At 44.3% G+C, this 18,056-nt stretch overlaps 1 protein-coding gene and 1 non-coding gene across 2 annotated transcripts in view; both read right to left on the bottom strand.

The window, feature by feature from the left end:
• Positions 1-18,056, bottom strand: part of Kcng2 (potassium voltage-gated channel modifier subfamily G member 2) — a 67,581-nt gene that overhangs the window by 44,032 nt on the left and 5,493 nt on the right. Inside the window, exon 2 of the mRNA XM_010644149.3 lies at positions 16,247-16,338. Coding sequence (XP_010642451.2) covers positions 16,247-16,338 — 92 coding nt within the window. The remainder of the gene's footprint in view (positions 1-16,246; positions 16,339-18,056) is intronic.
• Positions 12,764-12,867, bottom strand: LOC117283796. Its single transcript, XR_004514836.1, has one exon. It is a non-coding gene; the product is annotated as a small nucleolar RNA U13 (small nucleolar RNA).

Below are 18,056 nucleotides of genomic sequence, written 5' to 3'. Positions count from 1 at the left end.
AAAAAAAAAAAAACTGGTAAAAATCTTCAGAGCCTACTTTTTGGAACTCTGGAGACTAACCAGAAGCTTGCAATGGCCACACAAACACATAAGAAAAATCATCTGAATCTTAATAAGCATGAGCTTCACAGCATTCGAACTTACCCTGCTCCTATCTCTTGCTCCCTGCTCAATGGTGGCATTGAAACACAGCCTATACCACTCACACCAACCAGTACTGGTACTGAAAGGAGGGGCACAGACCTTATTTCCTAGGAGTTACTATTCTTTTAACCTATCTGGTGGCTCCTGGGAAGGCTAACTGAAAGACCTCACCTTTAGTTCACATAACTGGGAATTCTCTCAGTGCCACAGCAGCCAGCTAGGGAGAGTCTGACAAAAACATTTATAGAAGAATATTTTACCTATTGTTGTATGAGGCAATGGGTTCCAACAAACTGCTTGGGAGGAAAGGCTGAGGAATGAGGATTTGGAACAGTTCCAACATCTTCCTAGGACTCTAGAATGTCATGCCTGCTGTGCCCAAAGAGGTCCCTCAGACCTCTGCTTGGGTTGACCTTCAGATGTGCAAGTAGGAGGCAAGGAAAGACAGGTGTGAGTGGTGCCTGGCTGAGTGCTGCAGGTGACCCTGGCACACCCAAGGAGGCTGTCTGCAAAACTGAGGTTGCTCTTCATTCTAGGAGTTCAAGAACATAGGTCCAAGCACTGACCACTAAGCTGAGGGAACAGAGACATAAATGACCACAGAAGACAGAGAATACAGACTTTACCAAATTAGTCCAGGAATGGACTAAACAAACACACATAAGTAAATACAACAAATCCAATGGGTGAGGATATTTGATTCGAGAATTGCCATGTGTAATGTTGAAAATGTCCAGTTTTCAACAAAAATGTATAAAGTATACAATGATTTAAAAAGATAGCCCACAAGCAGGAAAAGGACAACTAGTTCAAACTGTCCCTCTGGAAGCCCAGACCTGGAACTCGCTAGACAAAGACTGTTTACATAGACAATAATAAATACGTTCAAAGGACTAAAGGAAATGATGAGAAAGATGTCTCACCACCTAGAGGATAATGACAAAGAGACAAAGTTATGAAAAGGGAGCAACAGAGATTCTGGAGTTGCAAACTTTAAGAATGGAAGGAGAAAACCTCTAGTGGGTGCCTGTGGTGGACTACTGAGCATGGGTCATCTGAGAGCTTCCCATCTGAGGGGCAGAAAGGAAAGAGCTGAAGAAAAGGATCTATGCATTGCCATCAAATGTGCTCACTTTTGCACCAAGGAGAGGAGAGAGAGAGAAGAGGGAAAGGACTATTCAAAGAAATAATGATCAACAATCCCTAAATTTGATGAAAAACACTCATCGATACACCCAAGAAAATGCCAAGTCAGATAAATTCAGAGAAACTGACAGGATGAACACAACATCTAAAGACAAAGACCATAAGAATTTCGAAAGCAGAGAAGAAAACAACTTGTGTTTGAGGAGTCCTCAGTAAGACAAATGATCAGTTCATCAGAAACCACAGGCCCAGCAGGTGAGGAATGGGACTCAAGCTATAATGAAACACCACTTCACATCCATTTGCTTGGTTAGGATCTAAGAAATGCAAAAACAAAACAAAACAAAACAAAACAAAACAAAACAAAACAAAAAAGCAAGTTTTGGAGATGTGGGAAAATCAGAACCCCCATACATGGCTGGTGGGATTATAAAACAGTGTGGTCACTGTGGGAAACAGTTTGGTGGTTAAACTAGTTACCATATGACCCAACAATTTCACTCCCAGTTATGTACCAAGAGAAATGAAAATGTCCACACAAAAACCTGTATATAAATGTTCATGGCAGCATTATTCAAAATAGTCAAAAGATGAAAACAACCCAAATTCTGTCAACTGATGAATGGATAAACAAAGTCTGGTATATCCACACACTGGCATATTATTCCAAATACTTTAAAATTTTTTAGGGGTGTACTGGGGATGGAACTGGGACTTTGTACTTGCAAGGCAGGCAGCAGAACCACTGAGCTAAATCTCTGGCCCATGGCATATTATTCAGCCATGAAAAGGTAGTAAGTTCTACTACAATATAGATAAGCCTAGACAACATTACACCAAGTGAAAAAAGACAGGCAAAAAGGATCAATATAGGATGAATCTATCTATATAAAATATCCACAATAAGGAAACTCCTAGAGAAAGAAAGGTCATTTGTTGCCAAAGGATGGGAGGAGGGCTAACAGAATAACTGCTTAAATGGGTACAGGGTACTGAAAATGTTCTGGAGCTAGTGGTGATGGTTGTAAAAGATTTTTAATCATATTGGGCTGGGGATTTAGCTCAGTGGTGCTGTCACCCACCTTGCAAGTGCAAGGTCCAGAGTTCAATCCCTGGTACAAAAAAAAAAAAGATTTTTATCATATTAAAACACACTGAATCATACACTTTTAAATGATTAAAGTGGTAAATATGTGAGTTTATCTCAATTAAAAAATTTAAAACATTCTGAGAGAGTAGTTCTGGGGCAAAGTCCAGTAATCACCTAAGTATTCCACCTAATACACTAAATTTTGAAAACCACTGCCTTTGACTGTCAACACCAAGACCTTTAGTTGTTGCTATTATCAATTTTATACTCCAGCTACTGCTACGAAAGACATAAACTCAACAGCAGGGCGACTCAGCCACCACAAAACACCCATACCCACATGAGTGTGTTCAGAGTGTGATTCCCCTGATGCTGAGGGGGAGAAAAGCCAGAATGAAAAAAGTAGGAAAATAACAACTCATCATTAGTGTAGCAAGCACTTGCCAGCTGGTTCTCACTGCCTGCCAATTTGGAATTTGTGAAGTTTCTTCTGAGCACAAGAAGGGCTGTCTAGACAATGTAACTGAGATAGGAGATAAGGGCAGTGCAAAGCTGGCTGAGGAGGTAGGCGTGACATGTTGATTACAAGATTCCAGAACACAGGCGCAGAACCAACCCGAAAGCTTTGCACGTGGATTTGCACGTGAGAATTTGAGCAGGTTTTCAATAGGATGCCTACATCTGATGTCTGCCTGAGGTGTAGGATCGCAGCCCCACCTCTCAGGACCTGTCTGTAGAAGTTCGTTCCGGTTTCCTCCAGATTTGGACAGTATAAAAGGACACATGCCAATCATGGCTTTCCTCATGAAGCCCTGTTCTGTGTCCTCTTCTTTTACTTGGCCAAGCTCACTCTGCAGAGGCCAGTGTCTCCATCACTCCTCACTTTTACTTTTAAAATAAACTTTGTCACTGCTTTTTCCTCATTTTGTTCAATTCTTTTTTATTGAATTTATTGGTACATTTTAGGTATACAATAGGATGACATTCATCATAGGGAATTTGTACCTTTACATGATATGTCTTGGTTCTTATTTTTTTCCCCATTCCCCTGTTCTCCCTCCAACCCCTCCACCCCTCCCTCTTAACAAAAACTTTTGTTTGCATTTTTTCCCTTTCTCATATTTTTTCCTTTTCCTTCTTTCCTTTTCCCTGCTCCTCCAATTCCCCTTCCCCTTTGGACCTTTTCTTCCTATGTCACATTATCTATTATACATTTTAATCCTTATTTACACTTTCAGTTTCTCAAACCAGAGAGACTATTTGGTATTTACATGTGTGTCTCCTATTTATTTCACTTAAGAGTATGGCCTCAATGTGCCATTTTGTTCAATTTTTTGTTCAAAATAGAAGAACCTGGACTCCAACTCCAAAGGAGGAGCGAGCAACCCAGAACCCAGTACTGTTTATTTGGCGAGCCACTTTTAGAAGGATAACATAATTTCAGTGCTTCCTCAGTTGTTCAAGCTGGCATACTTTTTTACTGTCCCTCACTCAGCGCTGTCTAATGAATCTACCTATGCCTTTCACTGATGGGTCCCGCAATCCTGTTTCTGTGATGAGCATTATAATGGGACCTACTTGGCAGGTCAAGTAGGCAAAGGTTCTCCCCTGCAGACCCTGTCTACTGACACTATGACTGGGTATGGCCAGCATCTTGTGAAAGCCTGGAACATGGGAGGTGACACCAGTGGGACAGAGCTAGCTTGGTAGTGTCTAGCCCTGTGCCTGCCGCATAGCAGGATTTGGGTGGAATTGGTCAGCACTGACAAGATGTGCAGGAATAACCCATGTAACAGTCCAGAGGAAATGATAAAAATCCTGCTGGGCACAAGCTGAGCCCTGTACCAGTAGTACCAAACCAAGAAGGCCTGGGGGTTATACTCTACTGCTAACTGGCTGGTCAGCCAAAGGCTAAATTTCCCCAAAATCTAGCTCTGGCCTCCTGCAGCATCACCCTTAGCTTGGGGACACCACATGGTGAAACGCCATCCACAGATGGAAGCTGTCCTATGAGGAATGTGGTCATCCCTCATGTGTCAAAACCCAAGGCAGTGCAAGGGACAGGCAGGGTCAACAGCCCTGGAAGGAGTTGGTCCCTATTCCCTCAAAGGATGCTGGGATTGGGCCCAAAGACTTCCCCGAGAAGAGTGCAGTCCATGGCTTTAGGCTGTGCTTCCTTCCTTTGTTGATTAAGATCTAAATCTCTCACATGAAATTAAACACATTTTGATTGTGCATGGGCTCTTTGGAAGGCTCTGATATTGCAGACATAAAACAAAGATTAAGTTGGATACAAAATGTTCCTCAGGGAGCTGAGCGTTTCAGAGCTGGCTTCCTTTGGCACTGCTGGAGATTAATGGCACATTATTGGAAGTAACAATGCTGACATTATCCTCTCCCTGGGGCAGTGCACTTATGAATAAGGAGAGAGCTTTCTTGAAACAGGCCATTAAATGGGACCATAGCTTGGAGGTAATTAAATGGTAACTTTATGCACACTATGGTGGCCTCCCCCAACCATCCCAACACCAACCCCAACCCCAACCCAGGTCTTCACAGGCTATCTGAAGAGATTCTTCTTAGGCTGCTGATAGTCAGAACACAGTGTCTGCAGTCAGACAAAACAGGCTCCAAAAAGTGATGGAATCTGCTAAATTTCAGATTCCACATTCACAAGCCAGAGCTTCTCTACTCACAATGGTGCATCCTGACAAGTCCATCCCGAGCTGAAAGTTGAAAGTATCCTAAGCCAAAATGCACTTAACACACCTAACTCACTGAGCACAGCAGATTGGCATAGCTCAATTTAAATGTTCTCAGACACAGCTGGGTGTGGTGATGCATAGTTATAATCTCAGCACTCTTGGAAGACTGAGGTAGGAGGACTGCAGGTTCCAGCCTAACCTGGGCAACTAACCAGTAGTGATTTAGTAAGACCCAGTCTCAAAATAAAAAACAAAAGGGTCTGAGGTAGCTCAGTGCAAAAGCCTTGGATTCAATCTCCATTGCTGGAAAGTAAAAAATAGACCCTGCTCAGACCCTGGCATCGGTCTATAGTTGGACTAAATCATGTAGCACAAGGCCTATTTTACTACAAAGTGTCAACTATATTAAAGAATCACATAATTCATTGAGCATGTATTGAAAATGAGAAACAGAATGGTTGTGTGGGTCACTATTAATAGTTAATGGACATTAAAATGTGGTTTTTGAGACAGGAGATTAGGGCATGGCAGACCGCCTGTGGAAGTAGGCATGACCTGTTGATTTACAGACAAGACTGGGCACATTCAGGGTGGTATGGCCTGTTGATTACAAAAATCCCAGGATGCACTCACAAAACAGTTCCCAAGGCCCTGCATGTGGACCTCTTGCCAAAACTCCAGTCGTTTTGGATAGGATGGCCTAACCCTAAAGTCAGCCTGAGGACTGGGAGATATAAAAGACACAGTCATCACCAAGCTCTCTGTTACTGTGTTCTCACAGCAGCCTGCTCTCTCCTATCGAGCACGTACTTATTTTTCCTACTTTTACTTGGCCTAAATCAGCTCTGCAGAGCCTGTTTCTTTAATAAAACTTTGCTATCTTTTGCACTTGTCTTTTTGTTGTTGATTTTTTTGAGACAAGGTTTTGCTATGCAGTTTAAGCTGACTTTGAACTCACTATGGAGCTGAGGCTGGCTTCAAACTCATGGAGACCCTACTGCGTGCTGAGATTACAGGCCTGCCCCACCACATCCAACTTTTTGTGCTTGTCTTGACCAAACAAACATTTTTTTTTAAACCTAGAAATCACTTCGAGGAGACTTTAGCACCCTAAACTCTGGCAAGAGTTTCTGTAAAAAACGGCGGGGAAATTGAAATATCGAACGTCAAATCAGCCTAAATTGGAGACTGTATATGATGATACCTGTGTTATGAAGCAATTGTGCAGGTTAGAGGCAGTGTGAACACAGGACAGTCTGGCCCCAGAAGATCCTTGTTGGAGTTTGAATCTGGACAATCCCTAAAAGCTGAGTATTGAAGGCTTAGTCTCCAGCTGGTGGCACTACTGGGAGGTGGTGGAGCTGTAGGAGGTGGGGCCTTCCCCAGGAATTCCCCTCTCCCCCTTTTTCTCCCTCTCTCCCTCTCTACCTGCAGACCCTGACAGGAGTCATTTTGTTCAAGCACTGCTCCCTGCCATAAGGCTCTGCCTCAGACAACTTGGCCCTGCTGACCCCTTGATTCTGGGCTTCTGGTTTCCAGAACTTGAGGAGATAGCTTTCTCTTGTTTTCAGCAGCCCAGTTTGTGGCACTTCGTCCTGAGACACCAACATGAGATTAGAGTGATTATAACACTTTCTTCCAAGCAGAAACCAGATGGTATCAGCATGTGTCTGTCCCTTGCTTGCACAGCAGCAGGAAATAGGAGACTGCGTCCCTCTGCCAGCCCCTCTGACCTGCCCTATGATACTGACTGTATTTTCATCATGAAGATACTATGGGCTGATTTGTGTCACCCCAAACACAGCACTCTCTCTTTGAGGTTCTGGGGTTCTGTTTGTCCAAGGCCCCTTCCTGGAGAAAGTCAAACAGCCTAAGGAAAACTCCTTTATTTAAATCTGGCTGAACATGAAAATAAGTCAGTGGCTCTGGGCCCCCTTGAGCAGTTTGCATTAGATTGCAGTTTAATGAAATCGTGAGTCTGCCCTCTTTGAGTTTGGCTCGGGCAATGTTCCTTGTCACCTCCTGCCCCCAAAGCAGCTGGTACAAAGGAACCACAGCAAGCAGGCTTCTCTGCATAAGAATGGGGGTTAACAGAAGCTTTCTCTGCTTCTGTTGGAAGCAGAACTTCATGATGGGCCCTGGTGAGATAAAGATTAGGATAAACTGTTGCAATGCACTGGTAGTAACAGTTCCTTTTTGAAGTGGAAAATTTTCTAGATTCAGAATTTTTGTAAGTGCATGAAATTTTCCTTTTATTATTATAATCACTATACTAGTTTAAATGCATTTCTCTACAGCTATTCTGATAAAGCTACTCAGGATTATTAAGTCATCCCTAATGTTTGGCTTTAACTCTGACTTTGAAACTAAACGAACACAATTCAAAATGACTAAACTTGTGCAAGAATATGACAAGAAAAGTCCCTCAGATGATGGTTAGGGGACTTTCGGTTGAAATGTTTTTCTGATGCAGAAGTATTAAGTCAGGATCTTCAAACAGGGCAGAACAGAAGTATGATTAAGAACCTGCAGTAGCTAGGTCTCCCAGTCCTGAACCTTAGTATATAACAAGGCCAAGCAACTTTCCTCCAAAGTAAGTGTGGCTCACCAGAAAGTCATCTAGCTGCACGTCAGAGACAGAGGCCTAAGACCTGCCGTTAATACGCAGGCCATCTTGGCTGTGGTTGCACGCATTATTCCTGAAGCTTTCACACCCATCCAAATCCCGAGGTGGAAGAATACATATGCTGGCATGGCGATGGGCAGGAGCAGACTGAGAAAGCCAAGGCTGTGCAAGTGCAGCTCTGCAGAAAGTTTCCCTCCCCAGAGGCAGGGAGAATAGCGCTGCTGAAGGGATCAGCCTAGTGAGAACGTCAAAGAAACATTCTTCTCTCCACTTCTCCACCTTGTTTTAAACTATACATATTAGGAAAATTTAGTTGTTTTTAAAAAACACTGTGATTTAGTACTGCTCTGTTTCTTCTTGCTTCTTATTCTGATGTGTTGGCTTGGATGCCTGTGGTATCATAAGGAATCCCATCCATCCCAGTTCTTTGTTAACCAATTAACTCTCAATGCTTCATGTTTGAGCAGCTTCAGGGGGAGCAGGCACATCAGGAACACCAGCAGTTCTGGGTGCAGGGTGCCTCCTCCGCCCTCTTGCTCTGGTCTGCCAAGGACCAAAACCTGTCATGTGCTGGCACCCACGGGCTTCCATGGACTGCAGTGCACATGTCCCCTGCAGTGCTGAAGTGAGCCTGCAGCCACTAACTGGACTGTGCTCCCCGTCCCCATGGTCTAATACTTCTATTTCTAAATAAAAAGTCCTGGAATTTCCGCATGTGTTTATACAGGGGCACCAAAAGGCACGAACAATGACTTCCTTTATATGGGCATTGGCACCTTGTTTACTCCTGTGAGCAAGAAGCAGAGGCTACCAGGCTCACATGAACCCTGGACCCTGGTCTCTGCTGCTGAAGTGAAGAAAGCTCGGGGTGGCTTCCAGACCAGGGGTTCTCAACTACTGTTATCCCCAGCTTCCTATGGGATACATGGTGATATCCAGAAACACCGACAGTAGTCACAACTGGCATGCTCCTGGAGCTGAGTGGTGGAGTCAGTGAAGCTGGCCACATGGCCCTGAGCAAAAGGCATCCAACCCAAAGAATCCATAGTGCTGATGGCCAGAATGGGGTCAGTGTCACCAAGGAAACAGCTGCACAAGGGAAGAAATGATCAAGGCTGGGCATAAAATCAGGTGTTGCAAGAACACACCACTCACCAAGTTGCATCAGCCCAAGGAGGAGGCACAGAGAACAAGTGGGTCTAAAGTCAGGAGTCAACTGATAAAGGATTTAGAGAATTCTTCATGACAAGATGCTAGCAGAGGATATTCAGCCAATTAAAAGTCCTAATCAGGGCTGAGAATGTAGCTCAGTGGCACTGCACCTGCCTTGCAAGTGCAAGGTCCTGAATTGGACTCTTGGTACAGCCAAAAAAAAAAAAAAAAAAAATCTAATCAGGACTCCCTGTTTGGCTTAGTGCCTCACTCATTTGGCTTATGGTGAATGAGGCAATGGGTAAAGCCCTAAGATCTCTAAGGTGCAACCAAAACACCCAGCTCTCAGGAAGCTGTTCAAATCTCCTGCTGGTATTGCCTTTTTGCCAGGAGCATAGTTTGCTTTGCCGCAGAAACCCTCAATTCTAGGCTGACCCAAGAACCAACAATGAAGCAGAGGCAAAGGACATAAAGGGAAAGGTATGATTAAGGTGTGCTTCTTTTTTTTTTTGTACCAGGGATTGAACCCGGGACTTTGCACTTGTGAGGCAAGCGGTAGAACCACTGAGCTACATCCCCGGCCCCAGGTGTGCTTTCTTTAACCAATCATGGCTGTAGCTGAGAACTGAAGATAAACTGTATGATCTCATGACAACTTTTAAATTCTTGACTTATCAACAAGATGATTATCTATGGGTTAAAGAGCCAAAACTAAATAATTTTAAATAAAATATAACTCAGAAGATAATTGTTATAAAATAATTGGAACAATATTAGTATCATTTCTATAGTTTGTTAAACTCATGTGAGTTTCAGTTATTTTATTTTGAAATGGATTTACTTTCTATACACCAAAGTGACAGAAGTTACCCAGGGTTCTGTTTTTCATATATAGACCTGAGTTGTTTTTTTTTTCAGCTTTAATTGAGTTTATTGGTACATTTTAGGGATACAGTACAGTTACATTCATTGTTGGGATCTTGTACCTCTACATGACAAGTCTTGATTCTCATTTTTTCCCCTTACCTCTGCCCTCCCTTCACCCCCTCTTCCCCTCCCCATCTACAAACACTTTATTTTCATCTTTTCATTCTCTCACATTTTTTTCTTTTCCCCTTTTACTCTTCCCCTACCCATCCCACCTTCCCTACACCTTTAGCTCCTTTCTTCCCATTTCACAATGTCAGTAATCTTATTAGAATCTTATGCATTGTTGCAGATTATTCACACCAGGGAAACTATTCGGTATTTACACATGTGTGACTTATTTATTTCACTTAGGAGTATATCTTCAATATGTATCCATTTTCCTATGAATGAATCTATTTTCTCATTCTTTATGGCTGAGTAATATTCCATTTTATAGAAAGACCACATCTTCTTTATTCAGTTTCCAACAGATGGGCAAATGGGCTGTTTCCAAGATTTAGCTATTACAAACTGTGTCGCTATAAATACGGGTGCACATACTTCTCTGTGATATGATTCTTTTAGTTCTCTTGGAAAGATACCCAGCAGAGGGATGGCTGGGTCAAAGGGAACCTCCAGTCCAAGCTCTTTGAGGTATCTCCATATTGATTTCCACAGTGGTTGCACCAGTCTGCACTCCCACCAACAATGGAGAAGGATTCCTTTCTCCCCACAACCCTGCCAACATTTTTTATTGTGTGATTTCTTGATAGCAGCCATTCTTTGTGGGGTGCGGTGGAATCTCAGTGTTGTTTTCATCTGCATCTCGCGAATGACCAGCAATGTGGAACATTTTTTCAAATATTTTCTTGCTGCTTTTACTTCTTTGTCTGAGAAATGTCTGTTCATTTCGGATGCCCATTTTTGAATCGGGTCTTTATATTTGGGGGGACTGAGACCTGAATTATTAATGAACAAGGATTGAAACTTGCTAATGAGATTCATGTTTAGCCATGTTGTTGAAAGACTGATAACCAGTTTTCAATTATGATTTATGAGACACAATCTCTAAATCTATGCCATATAGAAATCAGGCAATTAATAACTTTTGTCCACAAAGCAAGTTACAGTATATATATATGTAGAGTTGCCTATAGCTTCCTCAAAGAGTTTTAAAATCAAACTTTTCATGTTGAGATCACTGCAGACTCACATGTAGTTGTTAGCATTAACACAGAGATCCCTGGTACCCATCACCCTGATTTCCTCTATAGCAGTATTCTGCAAAACCAGAGAAAAGTCTCACCAACAGGACAGCTGACACGCAGTCCTGACACAGAACACCTGCCCCACCAGGACCCTCCTGCCACCTCTCACAGCTGCACCCTGCCTATCCACCTCCTCATTCACCCGCACTCCCAACCTGTTCTCCAGTTCCACTGTCCTGGTTATTTTAGAGTCACTGAACAGTAGATTCAGGAAATTTCTGGGCGGTTACATTCCTAGAGCACCCTCATTGTGAAATTCAGATATGGTCAGAAAAATGCCCATAAATGTCTATTTTTTAGTTTAAACCCCAAATATGCTATGTCTCCTGCAGTGATGTAATTTAATTTAATAAAATACTGTATTAATAAAGCCTTAGAGGGTGCAGGGCATTTTGGTTGCACCTTAGAGATCTTAGAGCTTTAAGAAGAGCAAAAGCCAGAACACTTGAGACAGCTACAGGCAGTACAGCAACTTGTTATGATACGGGAATGCCGGGGCAGCGGCCAATCAGCAGGCGGGATTGGCTATTTACAAACGTCCCGCCAAAAAAACAATTGTGGAGGAGGATATTTTTAGTTTTCCTGGAAGTTGCCATGTGAGTGGGGGTGGGGATGGTCTTTGAAAAATTGTTAGTTAGGTTTTAAGGAAAAATCCACAAAAGACTGAGGCCTCCAACTCTGAACTGCAACTTCACGGAGTATACTGTATAAATGGACCTGTATAGTAGGTAACTTTAGGGGACTGGCTTTTCCATTCACACACTTCCCAGAGATCACACAGGTGGTGGTTGTGTTAACAACACCTTTTTCATTGTTGCTGATTAGCACCTTTAGTGTGGGTGAGCCACAGTGGCTTAACTTTTCATGAGCTGAAGAATATTTTGGCTATTTCTAGTGTTTGCTATATGAGGACCAAGTTTTCAGGTCAAGGTGGGCTCCCTCTGTGCCCCCTCTATACACCCCTTGCCCAGAACAAAGCTGCAAAAGTTCCCTTCTGTAAAATTCCATTCTATGTGACAGTCTCCCTGTGTTTCTGTTCCTCTTTTTAGGGCAAGCTATCTTAGGGCATCTCCACCCTGTTTCTGTTCCTCTTTTTATGATCTAAAGATGAATTCTTCCTGCTTAAAATAATCAACATTTTTTTAAAAGGACGATTGATGAAATTGATTTAGCCAATATAGGTACTAGTCATAACTTATATAGGTAGCCATTGCTAATATAGGCATTAGTCATTGCTCACATATGTAGTCTTTGTTAATTATAGAATTTGTTTAATCAGATGTTCTTTAAAAAGAGGAATAGATTCTGTGAATGTAGGCATTAGGTAATTTTCCAGTAAGTGACCTCCCGGTGCCCCTCAAACATCCAATAAAATGTAAAAGCCCTCCCAGTATCCCTCGAATATCCAATGATAAGCGAGAGCTAAAAATAGAAACTATATAAGCAAAACGTTTTCTTAACCCTATATAAACCCGCTTCAAAAATGGATCTGGGCTCTCAGTCTGAAGCCGCTGCGACAGTGACACCTGAGGGTCCAGGCTCAATCTTGCAATAAACTCCTCTTGTAATTGCATCGGACCTGACTCCTTGGTGGTCTTTGGGGACTTCGCGACTTGGGCATAACAGGTATTGTGAACAATCTACCTCACACATTTCCATGCATGTTTTTCTCCTGCTGAGTAGAGCAGGAGAGTTTTTATGCATTGTTTTGTTTTTTTTCCCATGTCAGACAGGTAATGTGCTGACATAGTAATATCTGAGGGGAGGTACATTTCACACATATGGCATGAACACTCGACCATCATGCTCTCACATGAACCAAAGGATCAAGTTTTTGTATCTGACAAAAGTCCAATTTATCATTTCTTCCTTTATTGAGTGGTTGCAGCAAATTTAGCGGTGCTATTTTGCAGTAATGAGGATAGAACCCAGGGCCCTGCACATGTTAGGCAGGTGCTCTACCACTGAACTGCATCCTCAGCCCACATGTTCAATTTTATCTCATTTTTAAAAAAGTTTTTGGTACTGGGGATCAAACTCAGGACACGGCTCTTGCAAGGCAGGTGTGGTGCCACTGAGCTAAATCCCTGGCCATTCATATGTTCACATTTAAAGAAACCACCAAATTGTTTTCCAGAGAGGTTGCACTGTTTTGCATTCCTACTGGCAATGCCTAAGAGACCTAGCTTCATGGCATCATCAGCAGTGGATGTCATTATTATTATTTTTTAAATTTAGGTGGACAACAAGCTCCTGTTGAGTAATCTACTATTCTGACTTTCAGCTACCTGATTCATCTTGTATCTCTAGCACAGTGGATCCCACCTACTAAATGAGTTTCTCATTTAGCTTATTGTATTTTTCAGTTTTAAAATTTCCACTTGGCTCTTTATATCTTCTATTTCTTTGCAGAGATTATTACTTCACATTCCCACCACGTTTATTGTTGGACATTGGAGAATGTTTATAATGGCTGCTCTAAATCTCCATCCAGTAATTCTAGTGAACCTGTCATCTTGACTTGGTATCTATTTTTTATTCTGTTTGAATGATCTGTTTAAAGATCATTCTGTTCCTATTATTATTTGTATGATGACAATTTTTCAGTGAAACCTGGACATCTGAGTCCCCCTCAGGCTTTCTGCTGTGGCTGGCACACATAGACATCATGGCTAGTGTGTAGTTGCTGGCAGATGAGGGCAGGAGCCCAGGTCCTGTCCTGAGCCTCTGTGGACACTGAAGGAGCGGGTTCCTCTAACTGATGGTGGGGTTCCCACTTACAAGAGATCTTCACTGACACCTAGGTGGGGAAATCTTGTTTCCATTTTCCACAGAGTTGGTTAGCACCAGGGGTGTGGCCTCATTATCCCTGAGTCCTGGGGAGAAACCTGACTTCCACAGGCCACCTCTGACTACATCCCTAGAGAAGGCAGGGGTGACTGCACTCCACAGTGCGGGGAGACAGGCTTGCTGCAAGGGCCACCCCTGGCTCCAGCCAGAGGGAAGCTGGAACACCCAGTGGAGGGCGAAGGTGCCGGTCCCCCGGCCACGTGCATCTGCATGCCTCACCTACTCAGTCACACAAGACACTTCCACTTAATCAGCTTCGTCTGTCGGTGGGAGCACATTCTGTGAACGTTTGTTTCTTTTAGACTACTGTGGTCAAACAGATTCAGGTTTTGTTCTATAACTCACAGTTTGTGATTTCTCACTTCCCAAACACAGCACTAACAGCGTGGGTGTTGAAGGAAAACAACAATTAGAATCACAACAAAAATTCCCAGCAACTGTAACAGTAAAATCAAACTGCAACAAGGACTCATGGTTAGATCTTAAATTCTTTACTACAGAGCCCAGGAAACACTGAAATGGAGTGGCAGAGAAAATAAATATATCCTTATTTAATAAAACATCCTTCCTTCATTGCCAATTTTTAAGGAAATTCAGCTTCCAAGACTGAGGGCAGGGCTGGAAGGGAAGCAGACAGGTCATCTCCCCCACCTTCATATTCCAAACCACCTTCATATCTGCCTGAAGACAGGGTGGGTTGGAGGAGATGACAGCTGGATGGGTCACAGAGGGCAAGGCCACAAGACAGGCATGGCCATTCTTTGTCTTCTTTTGTTGATTTTTTATTTTTATTAGTACATGTTTGCTGTACATGACGATTACATTCATCGTGGGGAGTTGGTTCACATACTTCACTCTTCTTTGAAAACACTCATCTAACTATGTGAACCACTCTGAGAGCAGCCAGTGCTGTGCAAAAAGGGTTCCCCACACCCAGTGGGGAGACCCTGGACTGAATCAGAAGAAGCATAGCTCAGTCTTGGCTGCCTCGCATGTGAGCTCAGTCTTGGCTGCCTCGCATGTGCTCTGGGCCCTGCACGTCAACCTCTTGAGTCCACATGGGTAAATCAGGGTAGTAGTCCTTAGGGTTCCTCCAGATGCAGACCTTCTTAAACAGCAGAGATGGATGCTCAAGAAGTGTAGGATTTTGGAAAGCAACAAGAGAATGGAAAGAAGACGGAGAGGAAAGAAGAGACGACAAAGAGAGAGAGGCCTGGCGGGCGAAGAGGGATGGGTGAGGAAAGGCAAGTGAAGAAGAACAGTGAGGAAGGACAGGAGGGGCGGAAGAGCATCATGAGGAGCAGGGAAGAGGCCCGGGAAGGAGAGGGAGGTGGCATGCATGACAGACGCTTGTGGACACCATCCTGCCCAGAGATGCTGGTTCCTGGAAAGAGGCCTGCTGGTGGGTACTTCGATCGCCTATCCAGGCTTTTCCACATATTTGTTCCTGACGTGGAGTTCCTATCACAACAGCAGGCAGAGGCAGTGGGGAGGGCCCTCTAGGAGGAGGATATCTGCTCCAAAGAGCATCCAGAATTACAAGACAATCACCCTCCACAGGAAGTGGTCAGGCAGGGAAGGATGGGGACATGTGCACAAGTGCACAAGTCATTATCTGTTGTGCTGCCCATCCACACTTAACGCAAGCTCTTTATGCATTAAACTTCTAATGACTTCTCACAAGGCACCCAGGAATTGTCCTGGGGAAACCCATGATCAGAAGGAAGCCCATGCTTTAGTTCTTTGCCCATTATGTTAGTTAACTTGCTGTCACTGTGATGTAAAAGCTGAGTGAAGCCAATTTAAATAAGGCAAAGTTTATCTTGGCTCCTACTTTGAGAGGTTTCAGTCCATGATCAGCCAGCTCTATTGTTTTCAGGCTTATGGTGAGGCAGAACCATCATAACAGCAGGGCTTGACAGAGAAAACCTGCTCACCTCATGGTAGCAAGGCAGCAGAGAGAGGGAGAAGAATGGGCTAGGTTCAAGATATATCCTTCAGGATAGGCGCTAGTGACCTACTTCCTCTGTGTAGACCCCACCTCTCAACAGCCCATTCATCATGACTCAGCAATGAATTAATCCCTAGAGGAGGTCATTGCCCCGATGATCCATTCACCTCCCAAAAGCCCCACCTCTGAACATCTGGGCCTTCTGGGGGAATGGTTTTAGATTCAAACCATAGAACCCACATTCTAATTTCCTTCATATTTTACCACTACCTATCAATTATCTAACCTAGGGAATGAGTACTTTTGCAGGAACCTACGCTTTACAACCTCCTAAATGAGGTGATTTAAGACAACCTTCCAGTTTTCTCCATGGGCTGTAAACCCTCATTGCAACATGTTCCTTACCCTCAATCAGGTTGCCTGAGGGGGGCTCATCCCAGTTGGCCCTTTTCAGATGGTGCCATCCTGTAAAAGCTCTGGCGATGCTTCTCAAACTCCTGAAATGATATGGCAAAGTCTGCATTTAGACTGTGGCTGGCCATGTGCCGCTTAGAGAAGCCAACAAGCATGCTCTATCTCCTACTAACCCATGAGTAATCACTAGCCACCTGGGTTGCACCAGGGCTCTGAGACTCTGAAATTACTCATGGCTATGTGGACCCCCTGGTCCCCACTTAGGGGTTCGCATTTCAGGAGGACATTTTATATTTACTCCATCCACCAGCTAACTGCATCACTGTGGCCTGTGCCTTTCTCCCAATAACATCCTTATCATCTGCAAAAGTGGTCTCCAAGTACAAGGTTTTGACAAGACCAATGGAAGCATAATGGCTTTCCAGAATTGGTTCCTGCTCCTTATGTCTCTCTGCCTCGTATTAACAACTAAGACAGAGATTTAGAAATGTCACACCAGGGAATGGGAGAACAATTTCCTCCAGCCAGACTCATGCCCAGTCTTCCTGACTGCCTTTCATCTTTCCTGTTTTGAGGAAAGAGATCTTTCTGGGACTGCACTGCACTATATTCTGGACCCCATGCTCCTGGGGCAGGTTCTCCGGAACATCCCCCAATCAGCCTTCTTGCTGGCTTTTTACCACACTCCCCTCCCTCCCTTCCTGTCTCTTCTTTGTAGATAAAGAGAAGCACGGTAGAGACTTTGTCTTTCGCTGTGGCTTCACCAGCACAGACCTGTATCTCATCCCACTGAGCCAAGGGAGGGCCTCTAACCCCTCCTGCTCTCACTGAGCTCCACTCCTTCCCATACTACCTGCCTCATGACCCATGGCCTGTCTCCCCGATCCAAGGGTCCTATCTACACTCAGTCCTTCTTAATGCATGTACAGAGCACCTGTCTGGAATCCTCTGTGTGCCTGCTGTGCTGTTCCATCCATCTGCTCCTCCTCGCTCCCTGCCTTCAAGGTCTCTTCTATAGGCCGACTTGCTTCTGCCTGCCTCCTGCACCTCGCTGCTCAATGTCTTGAATGCCAAGTTCAATGTGTCCAGACTGACATGTCCTTCCCTTCCCCAAGAGGACCAGGTTCCCAAGACTCCCCACTGTCTTCCCATCCTGGTTGTGGTTCCTGTGGGCAGCACCAAGTGTCATTATTTGGGGTCCCCTCCTCCCAGGTGACTCAATGGTCACCTATCATCAGGAGATGCCCCACACAGAACACCTCATCAGAGGATACTTCCCACCTGAAGTGTCAGTGTCATGGCACCTTCTTGGACAGATGCTCCCCAGGACTGAAGATGAACTAACTAGTAGAGAATCTGCTTCTGGCTCTCCCACTGACTCTGTGGGGGTTCTGCCCCCAGGCCCATCAGAGCTGCTGATAACTAGATCTTTTCCACATGAAGTATGTGACCTATGTGCCTCCACAGCCCCAGGATGCTCAGGGATGACTACCTCAGCCAGTGTCCCCACTACAGGACCCTTTGTGCATTTGAGAGCTGACTTCCGCCCACATGGCTGCAGAGCATAGCTGTCATCACACACCTACCACACCCTCTTTGCAGACCAGGCTACCCTGGGTAACAGCTGCCCCAGAGGACTGAGTAAGTGGAGTCAAGGAAGCACACACAGCAGAGGCAGCCTAGAGACAGCGGAAGGCTGGAAGTACCCAGGCACTGCTAGCATGTCCTGCCCTAGAGTCCAGCTCTCTGGTACCAGAAACCTGCAGGGCTGGGCTCCAGGCTTCCACTGGACCCTGCCAGG

Source organism: Fukomys damarensis, unplaced genomic scaffold (assembly GCF_012274545.1).
Source record: "Fukomys damarensis isolate Sample0158 unplaced genomic scaffold, DMR_v1.0_HiC HiC_scaffold_30, whole genome shotgun sequence".
Taxonomy (NCBI): Eukaryota; Metazoa; Chordata; class Mammalia; order Rodentia; family Bathyergidae; genus Fukomys; species Fukomys damarensis.
The sequence above is the reverse complement of the archived record's forward strand: the minus strand, read 5'-3'. Positions and strand labels throughout refer to the sequence as shown.